Source organism: Babylonia areolata, chromosome 26 (assembly GCF_041734735.1).
Source record: "Babylonia areolata isolate BAREFJ2019XMU chromosome 26, ASM4173473v1, whole genome shotgun sequence".
In the NCBI taxonomy this organism is placed as follows: Eukaryota; Metazoa; Mollusca; class Gastropoda; order Neogastropoda; family Buccinidae; genus Babylonia; species Babylonia areolata.
The window spans coordinates 18,066,217-18,086,200 of NC_134901.1; the positions used below are offsets into that span (position 1 = coordinate 18,066,217).

General features: G+C 39.3%; 2 protein-coding genes across 2 annotated transcripts in view; both read left to right on the forward strand.

The window, feature by feature from the left end:
- The first annotated feature begins 2,030 nt into the window (after positions 1-2,030).
- On the forward strand, positions 2,031-13,347 carry LOC143300477 (Fanconi anemia core complex-associated protein 24-like). Its single transcript, XM_076614185.1, has 7 exons — positions 2,031-2,161; positions 3,586-3,725; positions 5,167-5,319; positions 6,458-6,602; positions 7,421-7,452; positions 8,236-8,293; positions 9,073-13,347. Exons 1-7 carry the CDS (start codon positions 2,041-2,043, stop codon positions 9,084-9,086), a joined length of 663 nt encoding a protein of 220 aa, XP_076470300.1. The 5' UTR covers positions 2,031-2,040; the 3' UTR covers positions 9,087-13,347.
- A 1,117-nt stretch (positions 13,348-14,464) lies between these two features.
- The window catches only part of LOC143300692 (syntaxin-16-like), a 15,845-nt gene continuing 10,325 nt past the window's right edge, over positions 14,465-19,984 (forward strand). The window contains exons 1-2 of the mRNA XM_076614539.1: positions 14,465-14,573; positions 19,887-19,984. The exon at positions 19,887-19,984 is cut by the window's right edge and continues 50 nt beyond it. Of these exons, the coding sequence (XP_076470654.1) occupies positions 14,493-14,573; positions 19,887-19,984 (179 nt within the window). The 5' untranslated portion in view covers positions 14,465-14,492. The remainder of the gene's footprint in view (positions 14,574-19,886) is intronic.

The following is a 19,984-nucleotide window of genomic DNA, read 5'->3' on the forward strand; positions in this document are numbered from 1 at the left end:
GGCACAGTGGGTATATATATATGCCGGGAATAAGCTGTTCGTTTGTAACCCAGGACGTGCTAGCAATACTGGTTGTGCTTAATCAGACCATAATACCATAATGATATTTGTATTTTTATTTCTTTTTATCACATCAGATTTCTCTGTGTGAAATTCGGGCTGCTCTGCCCAGGGAGAGCGCGTCGCTACACTACAGCGCCACCCCCTTTTTTTTTTTTTTTTTCTTTCCTGTGTGTAGTTTTTATTTGTTTTCCTATCGAAGTGGATTCTTCTACAGAATTTTGCCAGGAACAACCCTTTTGTTCCCGTGGGTTCTTTTACGTGCGCTAAATGCATGCTGCATACGGGACCTCGGTTTATCGTCTCATCCGAATGACTAGCGTCCAGACCGTGACCACCACTCAAGGTCTAGTGGAGGGGGAGAAAATATCAGCGGCTGAGACGTGATTCGAACCAGCGCGCTCAGATTCTCTCGCTTCCTAGGCGGACGCGTTACCTCTAGGCCATCACTCCATACACGGCACCATTAACACCACGTCCAATAAAAATTCAGATACGAGATCTAATTCAACGACGGTATTTAACGTCAGTGCAAAACTGTATGTTCGTCAGTGTTAAAAAAACAACAACAACAAAAAACACGCAGACACGTTAATAATTCAGTATAATGTAGGGGTAAAAACACCAATGAACAAGGCAAACTGAACAAACAAACAAACAACAACAAAAAAAGACGTGCGCACACGGGGGAAAGCACTTAAACTCCTTCCCCCCCCCCCCCCCCCCCCCATGTGTGCCACATGCCGTGTGCGCGCGCGTGTATGTATGTGTGTGTGTGCAGTGTGTGCCTCTGTGTGTGTGTGTGTGTGTGTGTGTGTGTGTGTGTGTGTGTGTGTGTGTGTGTGTGTGTGTGTGCCTCCGGCTGACGGTGTGTGTGTCTGCGTATGTGTATGAGAGTGAGAGAGAGAGAGGGAAGGGGGGATATCTTCAGTAGGGATAGACGGATGTGTGATTTCAGGAAGATGTGGATATAGGGAGCAAACCAAGTGACGGAGTGACAATTGCAGAGCGAGTTTTTTTTCGATAGCATTCCCTAATACATACATATCAGACTAGTAGACTTATTCTCCAAGTTCTCTCCGCAGCCCTAAGGTGTGTGTGTTTGTGTGTGTGTGTGTGTGTGTGTGTGTGTGTGTGTGTGTGTGTGTGTGTGCCGTGTGTGTGTGTGTGTGTGTGTGTGTGTGTGTGTGTGTCACGGTGTGTGTGTGTGTCACGGTGTGTGTGTGTCAGTGTGTGTGTGTGTGTGTGTGTGTGTGTGTGTGTGTGTGTGTGCGAGTGTGTGCCGTGCGTGCGTGTGTGCCGTGTCAGTGTGTCACAGTGTGTGTGTGTGTTTGTGTGTGCCGTGTGTGTGTGTGCCCGCGCGCGTGCGTGCAGTGTGTGTGTGTCTGTGCGTGCATGTGTGTTTGTGTGCCGTAGTACATGTATGTCATCGTACTAGTGTATGCGTGTGTCACAGTGTGTCAATGTTGACTAGTGGTGTCTGTGTGCCCGGCGGCGTGTGCCCAGCCGGTGTGTGTGTACTGTGTGCGCGCGGCGTTTGGTTTGGCCCTTTTTGGGTTTTCAGGCCGGCCGGCTTCTGTCACTGAGTCACCACATTAGTCTACTGCACAACTGCCATTTTTCTTCAGTCCAATTGTTTCAGTACATTCTATACATTGTCGCCGGGAATATATATTTTTTCTTATGTGTGCTTGTATTACTGTGCGCACTGAGTATCATTTCAGCTGTTGCTTTAACTGCTACTATTCAGTACCTCTACTTCTTCTGCTGTTACTTCTGCCACTGCTGCTGCATCTGATGCGTGCATATTATTGTACCTTTGTGTTGCTGCTATTGCAACCACTACAATTAACGTACTGCCGCTTGCACTCCTTCTCCTGTTTGGGGTGCTTGCTGGAAACGAACTTTCCAAAGGGACACCACTATTTCAAAACGTAGCATACAAAAATACTAGAGTGATGCACCTTGAACGGCAGTAAAATGGCGGCGACTTCAACCCAGCCAGGTAGTCAGTCTGTTAAAGGCGATTTGCGAGTACCTGTCGGCCACATTGTGGTGAGCGGCCGATGGAGAAAAACAGAGCTTGTGACGGCACTTCAAAGTAATGTAAACAGTAGTCATCTTCTTAAGTTTTGTCCTTTTGCAGATTGGCGTATTTGAGTTGCCGTAGTGTCCATGTGTGCTTTTCACTTTCAGTTTTACTGTATACTTATTTTTTTGTGTGGTACTCTTTGTGTGCGTGTGGTACTGTGTGAGTTTGTTACTGTGTGAATTTTTGTGATGTGTGTGTGTATGTATGTATGTGTCTGCGTGTGTGTGTCTGTGTATGTGCGTGTATGTGTGTTCAGTTTCAAGTTTCACTTTCAGTTTCATGTTAGTTTCACTTTATGCTTATATTTGTGTGGTTCTCTGTGTGTACATTTGGTACTGTTTGAGTTTGTTACAGTGTGACTGTTCATGGTGTGTTTGTTTGTGTGTGTGTGTGTGTGTGTGTGTGTGTGTGTGTGTGTGTGTTTGTTTAGTTTCAAGTTTCAGTTTCAGTTTCATGCAATTTCAGTTTTCAGGCGTCAAAGTGTGTGGTATATTCCATACACCGCATCTTTAATAAAAAAGAAAAAAAAAAGAAAAAAAGATACACATTTACCTGATCAAAGAATAGTCCTGTCATAAACTTTTAAAGAGTGTAGAATGGGTTGTTCCTTTACACAGTACTTTGTATACAAAACAAAATTAAATGTATGTACTTGAGAAAGAGGATGTTTTTTGTGTGTCACATAACACTCAACAACACTTAGAGTCCATGTGTTTGTACATTCACACACACACACACACACACACACACACACACACACACATATATATATATATATATATATATATATATGCTTTTCCCGCATTGGCCTTGTCAGCCATGAGCGTGCCTGCACCAGACGTGGACAACGCCCTTCCTAGATCTTCGTCAGTGAAGCCAGGCCATGAATGTACCTAAATTTGTTTCTATAGCTTGTTATAACATACATTAACTTTGTATTCCTGCATGTTTTCATTTTGATCCAGTATATTTCAACATGAACAGGGGCACATTCATCCTTTTATATCATTATCAGTTGTTTAAAAAAAAAAAAAAATTAAAAGGTTTAATATTCCACAGCCTTTTATGGCCATTAGGGCAATGAATTCATATCTGCTGTTTATGTGGTTCAGCATAGGAAGGCAGGGGGCCAATCCTCTACTTTATCAATTTAACCCATCATTTCAACCTTCCCCAACAGAAGTCAGCTAGGTACCCATTAACACCTGAGTGGAGCTATAAAAATCAGAATAAAGTGCCTTTCACATGGACTCAATACCATGCCTATATCTGGGGCTTTGAACCTGCATGATCACTAGTGAACACAAGATCTGAGCACCAGATCAGAAATCCAACACTTAACTGATTTTGCCACAGTACCTCTGTGAGCTGTTGTAAACACACAATGATATATTTATATATATATTTTTTAACTATGTCAATTGTGTGGGCAGAGAGTGTACAGGTTCAGTTTGAGGACAGTCTGGGTGTGGTGGACTTTCATCCAGCCAGCCATGTTGGTGTCATCTACGTCTCTGAGGCTGATGTCGTTGGCTGTACTGGCTATAAGCGCAAATGTGCTAAACTCAGAATGGTGAGAAAACACAGAGAGAATGAGGGGAAGGGGTGTTTGGGAGAGTGGCAGGGGGACGAGGGGGTGGGGTGGGGTGGGGGGTAGAGAATGAATGAATATATTTTGTCAACTGAGGGTAACAGAGTAAGTATACATATATGCTTTTCAAATCAGCATCAACAGTATATATATATACATATATATATATATATATATATATATATATATATATATATATATATATGTAGAGAGAGAGAGAGAGAGAGAGAGAGAGATAATAATAATAATAATATATATATGTATGTGTGTGTATATATATATATATATATATATATATATATATATATAGCAAGAGAGAGAGAGAGAGAGAACACTGAACACTGTTTGGAGAGAGAGAGAGAGAGAGAGAGAGAGAGAGAGCAAAACAGAATAAAAGAATAGAGAGAGTGAAAGAGGGGTGGACAGAAAAAGACTGCTTTTGTCAATATCTATTAATTTTCTTCTTATATTTTGAAATAGATCATAATATTTCTGAATCCCTTCATTTGTTTCGTTTTGTTGTTGTTTTTTTGTGTCCAGGGTGAGCGTGTTGCCAGTAGGTATTTTTTGTTTTGTATGCCTGTTATATAATTCTGAGTAATGTGTTACTATGTTGGTGTTCAGGTTAGTTTTTACTTTCTTATTTATTTTTATGTATATTTTTTTATATAATCCTCTGGCAACAAATTGATGAAATGGTCAGCATCAGAGCATGTCCTAGGTTTGTATGCATAGATACGACCATACTTATGCGTGTCACTTCTGGTTAGATTTTCCTTGAAACATTTGTTTCACCAATATAATTCTCATCACAGTCATCTTAATTGAATAAAGGAACGTTCACCATTTTTCATTTGCTTGAATTAACATATGCTGGATGGTGAGCAAAGTGCGAGGATGGTCCTGGTGGTGTTCTTTGTCTTTAAAAAAAAAAAAAATTATTTTTCCCCCCAGGGCCTAACTAATCACATTAGGTTATGCTGCTGGTCAGGCATCTGCAAAGCAGATGTGATGTAGCATTATATAGATTGGTCAGAATGCAGTGATGTCTCCTTGAAGAACTGAACTGTATTTCAGGTTCTATGGGATCAATGCTGATGGTGTTTTCAGCCCTGACATGGCCCTGTGTCGTGTGCTGGACATTAAGCAACAACGATAAAGAAAATAAATCTTCACCATCATTCATACAAATGTATTTACTTACTTATTTGTTAAGTTTGTTTAATTATTTTATTTAATTTTATATTGATGTTTTACACAGTAGAATCTCAAGGCTTGACCAGCATGTTGGGTTTATGCTAAGGTTGGGCATCTGCTCTTTCTTCTTCTTTTTTTTTCCAAAGCATATGTGACATGGCATATATAATGGATCAGTCCGTGCACTTTGATACCTCCTTGAAACTTACAGTGAAACTTCCTGCAGGCAAACAAAGTGCGAGGGGTGGTCCTGGTTGAACGAACGGCAGCCAGTGAACAGTACTATGAGAACATACAGATGGTGTGTGGGCTGGAGATGGGACTGGCCATCCTTCCTGTCACCTCACCAGACCATGCTGCCAGCATTCTGGTGCAAATGGTCAGTGTGTGGTGTTTATGCATGTAAGGAATATAATCATTATGATATAGCCGTAACATTCACATGGGTTTGAGTGCATGCATCTGTGTGTGTGTGTGTGTGTGTGTGTGTGTGTGCGTGCGTGCGTGCATGTGTGCATATGTATGTGTAAGTTGAGAGAATACTGACATCAGCAAGATAATACAAACATAGATGAAGCAATTTCTCAGCAAGTTTGGGCTCGATTTTGAAGCTTTTTTGTGTGTGTATTTTAAAGCAAAGAGTTTTCAGCAAGGCTGCCAGGACGTACAGTGCATAAGATGTGACAAGGAGTAGGATTTTGTTTGATTTCCTTCATGGCCATGATTATTGTAACTACAAAAACATGGTAGAAAAAAAAGAAAGCAATCTCGATCAACCAAAGTGACTTTGATTATCCTGATGAGGACAACATGCCACCAAGAACATCAACAGGTAAGTGGCATGGTCTTGTTAACCTGGGCTCAGAAAAAAACAACAGTATTTTGGCTTAAACTTGAAGCTTTTGTTTCAGGGTTTCATGTACTATGAAGGCTTTCAGCCAAGCCAAAATATTGTTCATTTTGTGTTTGTGTGCGTGTGTGTGCATGTTTGAGTGTGTGTGTGTTATTAACTTTTGATATTGTATTATGATGTAGGTTTATGTGAGTATTTGTATAGATAGTGGGAGAAAACAACATACTTGCAGTTGCAAACATTACAGTACCTCTTCCACTCATGAAATATAACAATTTGAATTTTCTTCTACTTCTTCTTGGAAGAAGACCAACTTGAACAGAGCACACTCACCTCAGAAATCTTAATTGATTTACAGGTGATGCTTGTATTATATTGTATTGTATTGTTTTACATTTTGTCACTGTGTGAAATTTGGACTGCTCTCTCTAATGGAGATCAGGTCACTACAGTGCAGCATCATCATTTTTCTTTCTTTTTGTCTAGTCTGCAAGTGTATTTGTTTTTCTATCAAAGTGGATTTTTCTATTAAAAAAAAAAATGCCAGGGATAATCATTTTGTTGCTGTGGGTTCTTTTACATGTGCTAAGTGCATCCTACACGCAGGACCTCAGTTTTTATCCATCTCATCTGAAAGACTCTGTGTGTCTGTGTCTGTGTATAGGTGGCAGCTGAAGGGAAGCCAGACAGCAACCCTTTCAGGCGGCAGCCGAACTCGCCCAATGTGGACGACGCCATTCTGACCACTCTGCAGACGGTGCCAGGTCTGGGCAGCATCAAGGCCAAGCTGCTCCTGCAGAGGTTTAAAAGTAAGGGGTTGGTGTTCGTTTCCCTTCTGTTCTTGTGGGTGTTTTTTTTGTTGTTGTTTTAAATGGGTTTGGGATGGTAATGATAGTACCGGGTACAACTACTACTAGTAAGTACGGTTACTTATTTTGCACTCTATCCAGAAAACTGCTCTAGGTGCTTTATACAATATGCATATCACACATAACATTACATCAAGGGATGCGTTTTTCTCATTTTTGTTTGTCACTTGCGCCCCCCCAAAACAGAGTATGGCTACCTACATGGTGGGGTTAAAAAAAAGGGTCATACATGTAAAAGCCCCCTTGTGTACACACGAGTGAACGTGGGAGCTGTGGCCCACGGACGATGAAGAAGTTTGTCACTTGTTGGTGGTGGTGGTGGTGGTGAATTTTTTTTTTTTTTTTTGTTTGTTTGTTTTTCTTGATTTTCTTCTATTGTTTTTTTTTTTTCTTTGTTTTGTTTGGTTTTTAGTTGTTTTTGTTTTTTCTTAGTGTTTTTTCTTCAGTTTTCTCATTGTCTCTTTCTCTCTGTCTCTGTCTGTCTCTCCCTCTCTCAGTTTCTCTTTCTTTCTCTCTATCTCTCTCTCTGCCTCTCCCTCCCTCTCTCTGTCGGTTGGTCTGTCTGTCTGTGTCTGTCCGTTCGTCTGTCTGTCTGTCTCCTCTTTCCCCCTCCCGCCCTCTGTCTGTCTCTTTCGGTTTTTTCTCTGTCTCTACATTTTTTTTTCAGTCTTGTGTGGATGGATGATCTGAAAGCAACAAAGATAAAGACAGACATCATTCATACACATGTAATGATGTATTGTTCTGTTTCCCCCCAGGTCTTCATGGAATTAGCTCCGCCACTCAGCAAGTGAGTATGAAGTTTTGTTTCCGATAGTGTTTACACAAGCACTGTACCAAGGCAAGGCAAGGCAAGGCAAATAGTTGTATTCTTGTGCCCCCTGGGGCATTGTCTGAGTTAACGACCTAGAAGCACAGTGTGTCGTATGTCATGAGGAGCAGTGGCATAGTGGTAATGCACCTGGCTGGGAGGCAAGTGTCCAAGAGTTTGAGCCCCATACACAGACCAGGATTTTTTTTATTCCCCACTGTCCACTAGACCTTGAGTGGGTGCTGAGGTTCAGAGGTACAAAACTGTGGGCCTTGATGTAAGATTTTGGTAGTTTGCGTGGTGTTCTTATGCTTGCTTCTTTTGCTGCATGAATTGTTTTTTTCTCTAATGGTTAGAGCAGTCATGGGATTAAGTAACGAGTGAGCAAGTGTGTCTGTGTGCACGCATGCACTTCTGTGTATGTTTGTTTGTTGATGTGTTTGTTCATAAAGTTTGTGTGTGGGTAAGTGTGTGTATGTGCATGTGTGTGTGTGTTGTGTGTGTGTGTGTGTGTGTGTGTGCATGTGTGGGTGAAATAGGGTGTATGTGTTTATTGAATGTATGGGTGTTGGCATTTATCACCTTACTCCAAGCACTTCCTTATTCTCTCTGAAACACACCTGAATGAAATAAGAACCTTCGGACTTTCTATTATGCATTTTCTGCCACCATATTCATGCAACTGTTAATTGTGAATTTTGTGTTGGCCAGCATCATCAGGTAGATTGAGGGCTTTTAAAAGTTTGACCCAATTTTATGCAGGATCTCGCACAAGTGGTGGGAACAGCCTGTGCTCAGGATACCTGGCAGTTTTTCCATGGTATGAGTCTCTCTGTTTGTCTGTTTCTCTCTCTGTCCGTCTCTTGAGTTTTGATATGGCCCTGTGCGGTCAGCTGGATTATAAGCAACTATGTAAAATGTCTCTCTTTCTCTCTCTCTCTCTTTGTATTGTGTATCTTTCAGTTAATAACCCTTGTATGTTTCTGTCTGACTGTCTGTCTGTCCATCTCTTCAGTCCTGATATGGCCCTGTGGGGTCAGCCGGATTACAAGCAGCTCTGTAATCTCTCTCTGTCTCTCTCTTTCTCTCTCCCACTCTCTCTCTCTCTGTCTCCCCTTCAAATGGGGCAATGGCCTTATACTGAATAAATCTTTCATTGGTTTGTTTCTTTGTTCATTCGTTCTCTGTCTCTCTCAGTTATTGATCTCACTGTTTCAATGTGTGTCACTGTATCTCTGTCTTTCTCTGCTTCTCTCTGTCTTCTGTCTCTCCATCTCATTCTCATTTTTCCTCTTTTGTCCCCCATGTTGACAGGCACAACAGCCGAGTCGTTAAAACGTTGGACTTTCAATCTGAGGGTCCTGGGTTTAAATCTCGGTAATGGTGCCCAGTGGGTAAAGGGTGGAAATTTGTCCGATTTGTGGCTGCCTACATGGTGGGGTAAAAACGGTCATACATGTAAAAGCCCACTCGTATACATACGAGTGAACGTGGGAGTTGCAGCCCATGAACAAAGAAAAAGAATGATATGATTATTAGTATCATTATCATTACTGTGGTTGTTGTTATGGTTGTTATTATTATTATTATTGTTTCCAGGATGTGTGAGGTGATGCACGTTGGGCACCGGCAACACCCTATGGCCTGTTGGTAGATACAACACCATCCTGAAGATCTTTGATAGTGTCTGCATGTTTTGGAATGGTTTGATAAACCAAGGTCCCATGTGCGGCCTACATGTTGTGCACAAAAAAGAGCCCTTGGCAACAAAAGGGTTGTCCCTGGCAGAATTCTGTAGACAAAAAAAAATCCACATTGATTGTAAAACAAACACGTTCTGGTTTCACTTCAGACGTCAGCAAGTACCTTTTTATTTCTTTATTTTTCTTTTCTTTTTTTTTCTTTTTTTTCGCATTCAAATATCATGTTCTTTGTGAGTAACATCCTGCTGTGAAAATCATCTCCTGCAGTCTGTACTGATATATCTGTGGTTGTATTAATTTTGTGGTGCATGTGTGTTTTCTTGGTGACGAATCCACAAATTCGTTCTGTCAGTGGTGCACATCAGGCTCAGCAACATGTTCCACCATGGTAGCAGGCAGGATGTGCATGCTGGTGTATGTCACAGCAAGAGGCCTGCCCAGCTTCTACGGTATGCCTGACACTATAGATATGCGTTTGACAGGTGCAACAGCCGAGTGGTTAAAGCGTTGGACTTTCAATCTGTGAGTCCCAGGTTTGAATCCTGATCACAATGCCTGGTGGGTAAAAGTTGGAGATTTTTCCGATCTCTCTGGTCAACAGATGGGCAGATCTGCTACTGCCTAAGCCTCCTTCATGTGTATACGCATGCAGAAGATCTAAATTAATATGCACGTTAAAGTTTATGTAATCCATGTCAGCATTCGGTGAGTTATGGAAACAAGACCATACTTCCGCATGCGCCCCCCCCCCCCCCCCCACCCACCCCACAAGAACTTCTCATCACAAAAGTGAGGATCGGTATATTCCAGTTGTGAAATATACCATAAAGAACAAGAAAAATTGACATAAAAAAATGCAACAAGTGCCTGACAATCAGGAACAGCATTGTTTGTCTTGTGGCATTGAAGGGCACAATAGTGGGGAGATTGGGGCGAGGGGTGGGGGAGGGTGGAACCCTGTGTGCAAAACGCCTCCCTCCCATCCCCAAGAAAACACAGACCAACACTGTTCACAGCTTCCTCCAATGCAACAAAGCTGTGTACAGATGAATGTGTGGCAAGTGCAAGGTGGCAGAATGGCGTGCCTCTCTCCCTCTCTGCTGATGGTTGCCTTAGCCTGACCTGACTGTGATTGTTTGTGTCTTATTGTCTTTTGTTACATGTGTTTCATCATGTGTGGATGTTAAAATTGGTGCCAGTGTGATGTGCTATACTGATGTGTGATTCATTTTGTGTTTGAGGATGCAGATGGTTTTGTTTAGTGATACTGTTTCAAATATTTGAAAACTGCTGGCACGCCTGTTCAATGCATACTTTTGGTTCACTGGGAATGGTGTAGGATGGGCTTGTGCATTCTCAGTGAGCCTTGATATGGTGGGTGCTTGCAAAGGCCGCTGTTTCCCTCCCCTTTACATGAATGCGGCACTTGACACAAGCCTTTTACTGTATGCAGTTGATTCAGAATTTGGTCACCAACCTGGTGAAGGAGAACAGGACTGCTGGGGACAGGACTGTATGTGAAGAAAAGAGTTACACCAGGAAACATACTGTGATGCAGACAGGCAGCATAGGCATCAGGAGAGCTGTATCAGTTGCACAAGCCATATTTGTTGTGTTACCCCGACTGTCACCCCCTTTCTCAAGGCCTGGCGAAGCGCATTGGGTTACGCCACTGGTCAGGCATCTGCTTGGCAGATGTAGTGTAGCATATATGGATTTGTCCGAACGCAGTGACGCCTCCTTAAGCTACTGATACTGATACTGACACTGTTACCTTCATTGTCAGTCGTTAACTACTGATACTGATACTGACACTCACCCTCATTGTCAGTCGTTCACTGAAACATAGACACCAGGAACCATGATTGGCAGAGATGCTGCTCACCATGACAACCATAACTGCAGCTGCTGGTGCATGTCTGAATGTGTGCCAGCTGTACAACATAAAATAGACCCTAGATTAGTCACATACGCCATCCCCTCATGATTCCAACTGCTTGTGCGGTGTTCTATAAATGGTATGTTTATGAAGTAAGAAGTCGGCCAGGTTTTTTCATCACCTGCTTCTCATTCATTTTTTTCTGCTCATGTGTGCATCTTTGTACAAGCACTTGCTACTGCAGACTTCAAGTGCTGTTCAAGATTCTTGAGAATGGTTCTTAATGCTGTTGTGGTGGTTGGTGTTCTTGTCATTTCACTTGCAACTCAGATATTTATCTATGTGTTGCTGATGATGTCATTTTCCTCCTTGGTGTGCTCAAAATTCATTAAATCACTTTTTTTTTCTTCAGAATATTGGCATTGCTAGATATTGTTTTGAACTGTACTGTACATGTTACCAGCCAGTGCATTCAGTGTGACAATTACTCATTTGATATCATACTGTCTCTATTCCCCTACCTTCTTTTTTCTTTCTTGTTATTTCTTGGAGTGTTTACTTTTTTTTGTTTTCTTTACACTCATTGATATTGTGCATACTGTAAATCTGCAATGAACTGACTTCAGAATACTAAGCCATCTAAAGAAGGTCTATGGATTAGACTCTTGAACATTAATAATGCTATCTACAAGCTGACAGATATTTCATCACTTGTCTCAAATCATGGCAAACACTTCCATTTATTTGGTGTATCTGAATCTAGACTGAACAAACATTTCAGAACAAGACATTTCTATCCCTGGATATTTGCATTTGCATTTGTATTTCTTTTTATCACAACAGATTTCTCTGTGTGAAATTCGGGCTGCTGTCCCCAGGGAGAGTGCGTCACTACACTATAACGCCGCCCATTTTTGGGGGGTATTTTTTCCTGCGTGCAGTTTTATTTGCTTTTCCTATCGAAGTGGATTTTTCTACAGAATTTTGCCAGGAACAACCCTATTGTTGCTGTGGGTTCTTTTACGTGTGCTAAGTGCATGCTGAACATGGGACCTTGGTTTATCGTCTGATCCGAATGACTAGCGTCCAGACCACCACTCAAGGTCAAATGGAGGGGGAGAAAATATCGGTCTCTGAGCCGTGATTCGAACCAGTATGCTCAGATTCTCTCACTTCCTAGGCGGACACGTTACCTCTAGGCCATCACTCCGTAACGAGCATATAACAGACCAAGACATTTCTATCCCAGGAAATATCACCAGAAAGATCCAAATGAGCCCAAAGAAACAGGCCTGTTGCTCTACATCAGCAGATCATTCGAAGCCAGCCAACCAATACACCTAAAAAAAAAAAAAAGACAACAAAAAAACATGCTGTAGTGGTCAGACTAAAGAAAATATCATCCAGGATTCTCTTTTACAAACCTATCTGAATGGATAAACTAGATGGTTAATTTTGTATCAGTGATCAATGCTGTCTCACTGGAAGCTAATGAAATAGTCCTGCTCGGAGCCTTTGATCTTTTAAAATGAAACACGCAGTGAATGACATTAACAACTCTTAATCAGCACTGACAAGTAAAAACACCCACTGGAGTTACAGCAACATCTGAAACACTAATAGATCACATTTATATATCAAATACATGTTACAGCGCCATCTCAAACAATAATTGATCACATTTATAATTATATCAAATGCAAACAGTATCATAGAAACCTGTGTTCCTCTTTTAGCATGTAGTGATCTCTGTCCTGTTTGTGTAACTTAACTGGTCCAGAAAGAGTGGAGGTACCTAAAACTGGACACAAAACAGTCACTTATCACTGCTTCACCAGGTTCAATGAAAATACTTTTTTTTAAAGCAGACTTGACATATTCTTATCTATCATGGATTCATAACATTAACAAATCTGTTGTGACAAAAGAGTAATACAAATCAATACAGTAAATACAAATTAACACAATGCAGTGGAATACAATACAAAAGAAACGTTTAAGCAGATTCGAGCAGTTGATTCTAACTTGTCTTAGGTTTATAACATTAATGAATATTTTGTGACAAAAGAGTAATACAGTACAATACAATACAGTGTCTTGCACTCTCTCCCTCTCTATCTCCCACTCTCTCTCTATCTCTCCTTCACCCTCTCTTCCTCCTCTTTATTCTCTCTCTTCTTATTCTTATTTAGCTATATAATGTAAATACCAAATTATTATTCGTGTGTCTAAGATTTATGATGTGCCTGGCATATTGATAGAATGATTTATTATTATTCCATTTATTGGTTGTTGTTTTTAAGGTTTGTTTTACTTTCAAGGGTGGGGTGAAAAAAAGAAGCATTGTGCTGCTTACTCCATTGCCTTCAGAAAATAAAATGAATTCAACTGAAAATTTATTCAGTTCAGTTTATTTCAATTCAATTCAATTCAATTATCTCTCTCTCTTTAGTGCAGTTGAGCACTAGAAGAGTGTAGTGAATGCTATGACTTATATGTAGTATTCTACAGGTGTGGACCCTGTTTCAGGGCGGGGACTGGATGTGAAAAAAACGCAGAAAGAGAGAGAGAGAGAGAGGACAAAATTCTTTATTTTTGAGGATGATAGATAAGCACTGGCATGCTTTTTTTTTCCACATCCAGTTGTGTGTGTTTGTTTCTTTCATTTTTTTCCTATGCATTTTACTAACACCATGCTAGTGCCTGAATGCCATGTGTGTGTATGTGTTTTGTTTTGATATATATATATATTTTTCCCTCTGTTATGTATCTCTACTAACACCATGCTTTCATTTTATTTGATATTGTGTAGTGTAGACCCTATTCAGGGCGGGGACTGGATGTAAAAAAAAAAAAGCACACCAGTGCTTATCTATTATCCTCGAAATAAATAATTTGTCTTGTCTTGTCTCTCTTTTATGCACATTACACCTCTAATTATCTTTCACTTATTCTGGATCAAGTTAAAAAAATAAATTTAAAAAAATCCAAAGAAATTGAAAAGAAAGAGAGAGAAGATGGTGAATGGAAGAAAATTCATCATGAAGATAATAAATTTATTATCTTCACATGATTATATTATGTGAAAGAAATAAAATCTTCAATAATTGTTTATGAACGTGAATCACATGAGAAGGACCTAACGTCGGGGAGGTTGATTATTTTAAACCACAATTCCTTAGAAATAAAACAACAACAAAACTAACTTACATTAAACCAAACCAAACCATTGAACTCGTTGTCTCGACCAGAATTCGCAGCAGACGACAAAAGGGAGAGAACCTTTTGATTTTTTATGATGTAAGCGACAACAGGAAGTAACATATCGGGCCGCTGACATCGCTGGAAGCCGCATAATGGATCCACGTACAAAATGATGAGCTAGACTGGGACTGGGAGTGTTTTGATACGAAACAAGACGACGTAAACACCTGAAGATGGCGACTCGGAGTTTAACTGAGGTCTTCATTTTGATGAGGAACAATGCTCTTCAAAGCAGGCACATCTTCTCCGAGCAGGTGTGTATAATAGATAATAAATAACATAAAGAGAGAGAAAAATACGATCGCTTTCGAATACGACGTTGGTTTTTTTTTGGTTTTTTTTTCCACCTTCGATCTAATCATTTATATCCCATTTATAAGCACACACACACACACACACACACACACACACACACACACACATATATATATACGTACACATAGTGACAGACTCTCAAACCACACACATCTACACACACACACACACACACACACACACACACAGGGCAGGATGAAAAAAAACCCAACTTAATTCGCTTACTCTTTTACCCTCAATGAAATAATTTTGGATTGATGTGTTGACTTCACACACACGCTGTGTCGCTTCTGTAATCCCACCACCTCTTTCAGTGCACCGACTTCCCATACACACGTACACACATGTATGCTTTTTTTTCTTTGTCTAATATCACAAAAAAATGAAAATACATTAAACAAAAGAAAGAAAACTATTTCTATATATTTCACAGTCACACTCTCTCTCACACACACAAACATATATACAAATCTGTGTAGACATACCATCTGATTAAACCCTACCATGTTGTGACAGCAGAGGACAGTTCATCTCTCATGGGCACACACACATCATACACTTTGTAAACACAGTGGGCAGTATCCATATTTCTTCCCCAGTACTTTTCCGTTCATAAGACAGAAAAACCTATGACTTAGTTAATAACATTGTAATATATATGTACTCCACAATTCTTCCTCAACTCTTTGACCGGCCTTCTTTACTTCTCTTGACAGAGGAAGAAATGTAGCATATATATTACAATGTTATTTAAACAAATTTACGAATTTTCCAGCATTAGAACGAAACTGAATGGAAAGAACACAGGGGAAGAAATGTGGATATTGCCCACATATCACACACACACACACACACACACACACACACACACACACTCACTCACTCATTGTCTCACACACTTACATGTATGTATACCATTTCATTAAAGTAAACCCCACTGGATAACAGGACATCTCTCATGGCCACACACACACACACACACACACACACACACATATATATATGTGTGTATCTTGTGTTATTGATGATATAGGTTTTGTCTGTGGCTTTGAGATTGTTGGAGGCGGTGTTTTGTTTGATATGGTTTCCGTGCTTTGAATTGTCGATTCTCCTTTTGATTTTGGACTTTTTTTCCCCAGGTCCGCATTGCTTCATTGTAAATTTGGATTCACATTTTGTGCATGTGTGTGGTTGTGCTTGTGTTTGAGTTATACTTCATCGGGTACCGCAATCTGAGGTGGCTTGTTGCTGGGCCGTGAGGTTTATGTTGTTTGCGTGTAAATTAATTATCTGCAAAAAATTGCTTGACATTGTTTGCTAATACATTGTCAGTTTGTATTTATATAATCTGTCAACTCGGTCAGCTAGGATAATATTGTTGTTTGTTTGTTGTTGTTTTTTCTCGGAGGTCTGTTATTTTAAACTGAGTTAAAACTGCTCTATTATCCTTATATTCCCAAATAATTAAACCATGTCATTTACTTCTGACTTGTGGCCAACCAAGCAAGGACTCCGCATAGGTTATTTAAACATAAACAATGCAACAAACAAGAAGGACGATATAGCAACCATTCTTCATAACACTGGAAATCCATTTCATATATTCTGTTTTGCTGAATCCCGACTCTCTTCTAACGTAACAGATGCTGATATGCACATGCCAGGGTACCAAATTATCCGCTCAGATCCAACTAAGCCTAAAACTACTGGTTTACTTTTGTATTTTGCTTCCACATTAAGATGTAAGAGATTAAACAGTCTTGAGGTTTACGATGTAGAATCAGTTTGGGTAGATATTAAGATTAATGGTAATAATACTCTTATAGTGGGGTTTGTATACAGAAATCCATCAGAAAATGTAGAATGGGAGGATAGATTTAGCTCTGTAATGGATGAGGTGATAATGTTAACTTTTGAAACTATTATTCTAGGTGATTTCAATATAGATTTGCTTAAACCAAAACCAAAGTGGCACCACAATTACTCTATGCATGGTTTAGAACAGTTAATTGACAGACCAACACGCATTACTGAAAACACAAATACGTTAATAGATCACATTTACACAACCACAAAACAACACATTGTAGAGGTATGTGTTCCACCTTGTGGTAGTAGTGATCATTTCCCAGTCTGTCTCACCTGGTTTAAGAATCGTGTTAAATTTCCAAAGGTAGGACATAAAACTATATTTTATAGGAGTTTTAAGAACTTTAAAAATGATGATTTTCTCTCGGATTTAGCAAACTCATCTTTAAATTATGTATATCAGTTAAGAAATCCTGATGAAGCTGTCGAATTTTGGATAAATACATTCTCTTCTGTATATAACAAACATGCACCATTTATTAGGAAAAGAGACAAGAAACAAAACCACCATGGATAACAAAAGAAATTGACTTTGAAATTCATTATAGAGATTATTTGAAGATGTATGGATCAAATGAACAATATAAGAAACAAAGAAATAAAGTAAATGCCATGAAACGTAAATCGAAATATAATTATTTTCAGAAAATGTTAGTAAATACAAAAGATTCTCGTCTAATTTGGAAAGCCATCAACAAGTTGAATAATAAACATGTGGGGAAAAGACAACAAAACATCACTGATGTAACAGCAGATCAGTTAAATAATCATTTTGCAACCATTGCTGAAAAAATTATACCAAGCGACAGGACCAGTGAAAATGACCTCTGTATTCTAAAATAGTATATTGACTCAAAGAAAATTCATGTTCCATTTAGTCTTCAACCAATGACTGTTTTTGATGTATGTCAAAGCCTATCACAACTAAAACAATCTGGCACACGAGATTTGGACGGGTTAGATGGACAGATATTAAAGCTTTCTTCCCCTGTTATTGTAGATACTCTGACATATCTTTATAATTTGTGTATCGATAAGAAATGTTTTCCTTCTAAATTCAAGCAGGCTAGAGTCATTCCACTGTACAAATCAGGTGATTCTTCTGATCCATCTAACTATAGGCCAATTTCTGTCTTGTCTGCTCTGTCTAAACCCATTGAAAAACATTTGCAAAAATGTTTATATTCTTATCTCTTTGACAATGACTTAATCCATGAAGACCAGTCTGGTTTCCGTAAAAATCATTCTTGTCATACAGCCCTCATACAACTCACTGACAGTCTTCTACATAACATAAATGAAAATAAATTTACAGGTCTCCTTTTCATAGATTTTGAAAAAGCTTTTGATGTAATCAATCACTCCTTGTTACTACGTAAATTAGAAGCTTATAAATTACCACCAGAGTATATTCACCTTATACAATCTTTTCTTTCTGATAGGAAGCAGTTAATAGCAATAAATAATCAAACCTCAAATTTTACATCTATTAATCATGGAGTACCACAGGGATCCATCTTAGGACCAATTTTATTCTCCACTTATGTTAATGACTTGCCTTGTTATATGAAATCTAAATGTGAAATGTTTGCAGATGACACATCCTTACATTCAAGCAATTCAGACGCCAGTAAACTAACTAATGAACTCCAAGATGATATTCAGAAACTTAATGACTGGACACACTTGAATCACATGTCCTTGAATGCTCAGAAAACGAAGTGCATGTATGTATGTGCACGACAAAAAAGACAAAAAATGAAACATAACTTCAAACCACTATTCCTAGGCGTCAATAAAAATTAAAATTGAAGAGGTAGATTCACATAAAATTCTGGGTGTCATTATTGATAAAGATCTATCTTGGACTGATCATACGAAGTGCTTAAGTAAACGTCTCTCAAATAGAATACTTCAACTAACAAAAATAAAAAAGATCCTTAATGTTCATTCACGAAAGCTCTTTTTCTGTGCACATATTCTGCCAGTAATCGACTTTATGGGACAGCTGTAGCCTCACAAACTTGAAGTTTATTCACCGTATGTATAAAAGAGCACTGAAAATAGTATTGTTGAAACCGAACTCTCTGACCCCAATGCACTATAAACAACTTAATATATTATCCTTTCACAACAGGCTGTACTTCAACGAAGCTGTTTGCATGCATAATGTTATGTATGGAAATGCTCCAAAAAAGATTGCAGACACATTTAAAACTAATGAACACAGACACAACCACATGCTCTGCATACCCAGACCAAGAAACAACCTTTACAAATCCAGCTTTCTGTATTCTGGTGGAAAATTATGGAATAATCTCCCACTCACTCTGAAAAGTATCGTAAATAAAAACGTGTTTAAGAAAAATCTGAAGAATCGCCTCATTGAAAATAATTAACAATATTTTTTAATACAAATTTTGACCTGTTAGTCTAATATTCCTATTAATTGTGAAATGTTTTGTATATATGCTTGTGTTGGCAAGGATTTTGCACTAATTGGGGGAACATGTGCATGTGGGTGGGATGGGCATGGTGTAATTGTGTCCGAGAATTTGTATTCAGTGGTGTGTGTATGCGTGCGTGCGTGTGTGTGAAATGGAAATGCAATTTTGTATTTCTTTATCACAGTATTCTTGCATATATATATATATATATATATATATATATATATATATATATATATATAATATATATATATATATATATATATATATATGCATTTTGTTGTTGTTGCTCTTCTTCTGCTTGTTTCTCTCTCTCTCTCTCTCTCTCTCTCTCTCTCTCTCTCTCTCTCCCCCCTAAATTTTTTCTTCAATTTTTTTTTTCTTCATTTTTTTCATTTTTTCCCCTTCTCTTTAATTATTATTATTTTCATTGATGGCTTGATGTAAAAAAGCAATTGTTGCTTATTCAATTTACCATCATGAAATAAAATCTTGACTTGACTTGACTTGACACACACACACACACACACACATCCATACTAGCTGATTAATCCCCACCGTATTGTTAACAGACTGTGGACATCTAACATGCCCCCATCTCACCCCATCACCTCACACACACACACACACACACAAAACAAAACAAAAAAACATGCTGTCTGATTAAACCCTACCATGATTACAGATGGTGGACAACAGGATGTATCTCATGGCCACATACATACACTTCTTCATTCATCAATTTCATGGGCTGCAACTCCCATGTTTACTCGTATCATGTACATGAGTGGGCTTTTATGTGTATGACTGTTTTTACCCTGCCATGTAGGCAGCCATACTCCGTTTTCAGGGTTGTGCATGCTGGGTACGTTCTGGTTTCCATAACCCACACTTTAATGATTGAAAATAATAAAACTCACCGCTACATTGTGACAGACGGCAGATGACAGGACATCTCTCATGGCCAGTGCCCACATGGACCCAGAGCTGGGTCTGGCCTCGGCACGGTCCTCTGCACTGCCCCCTGACTGGAT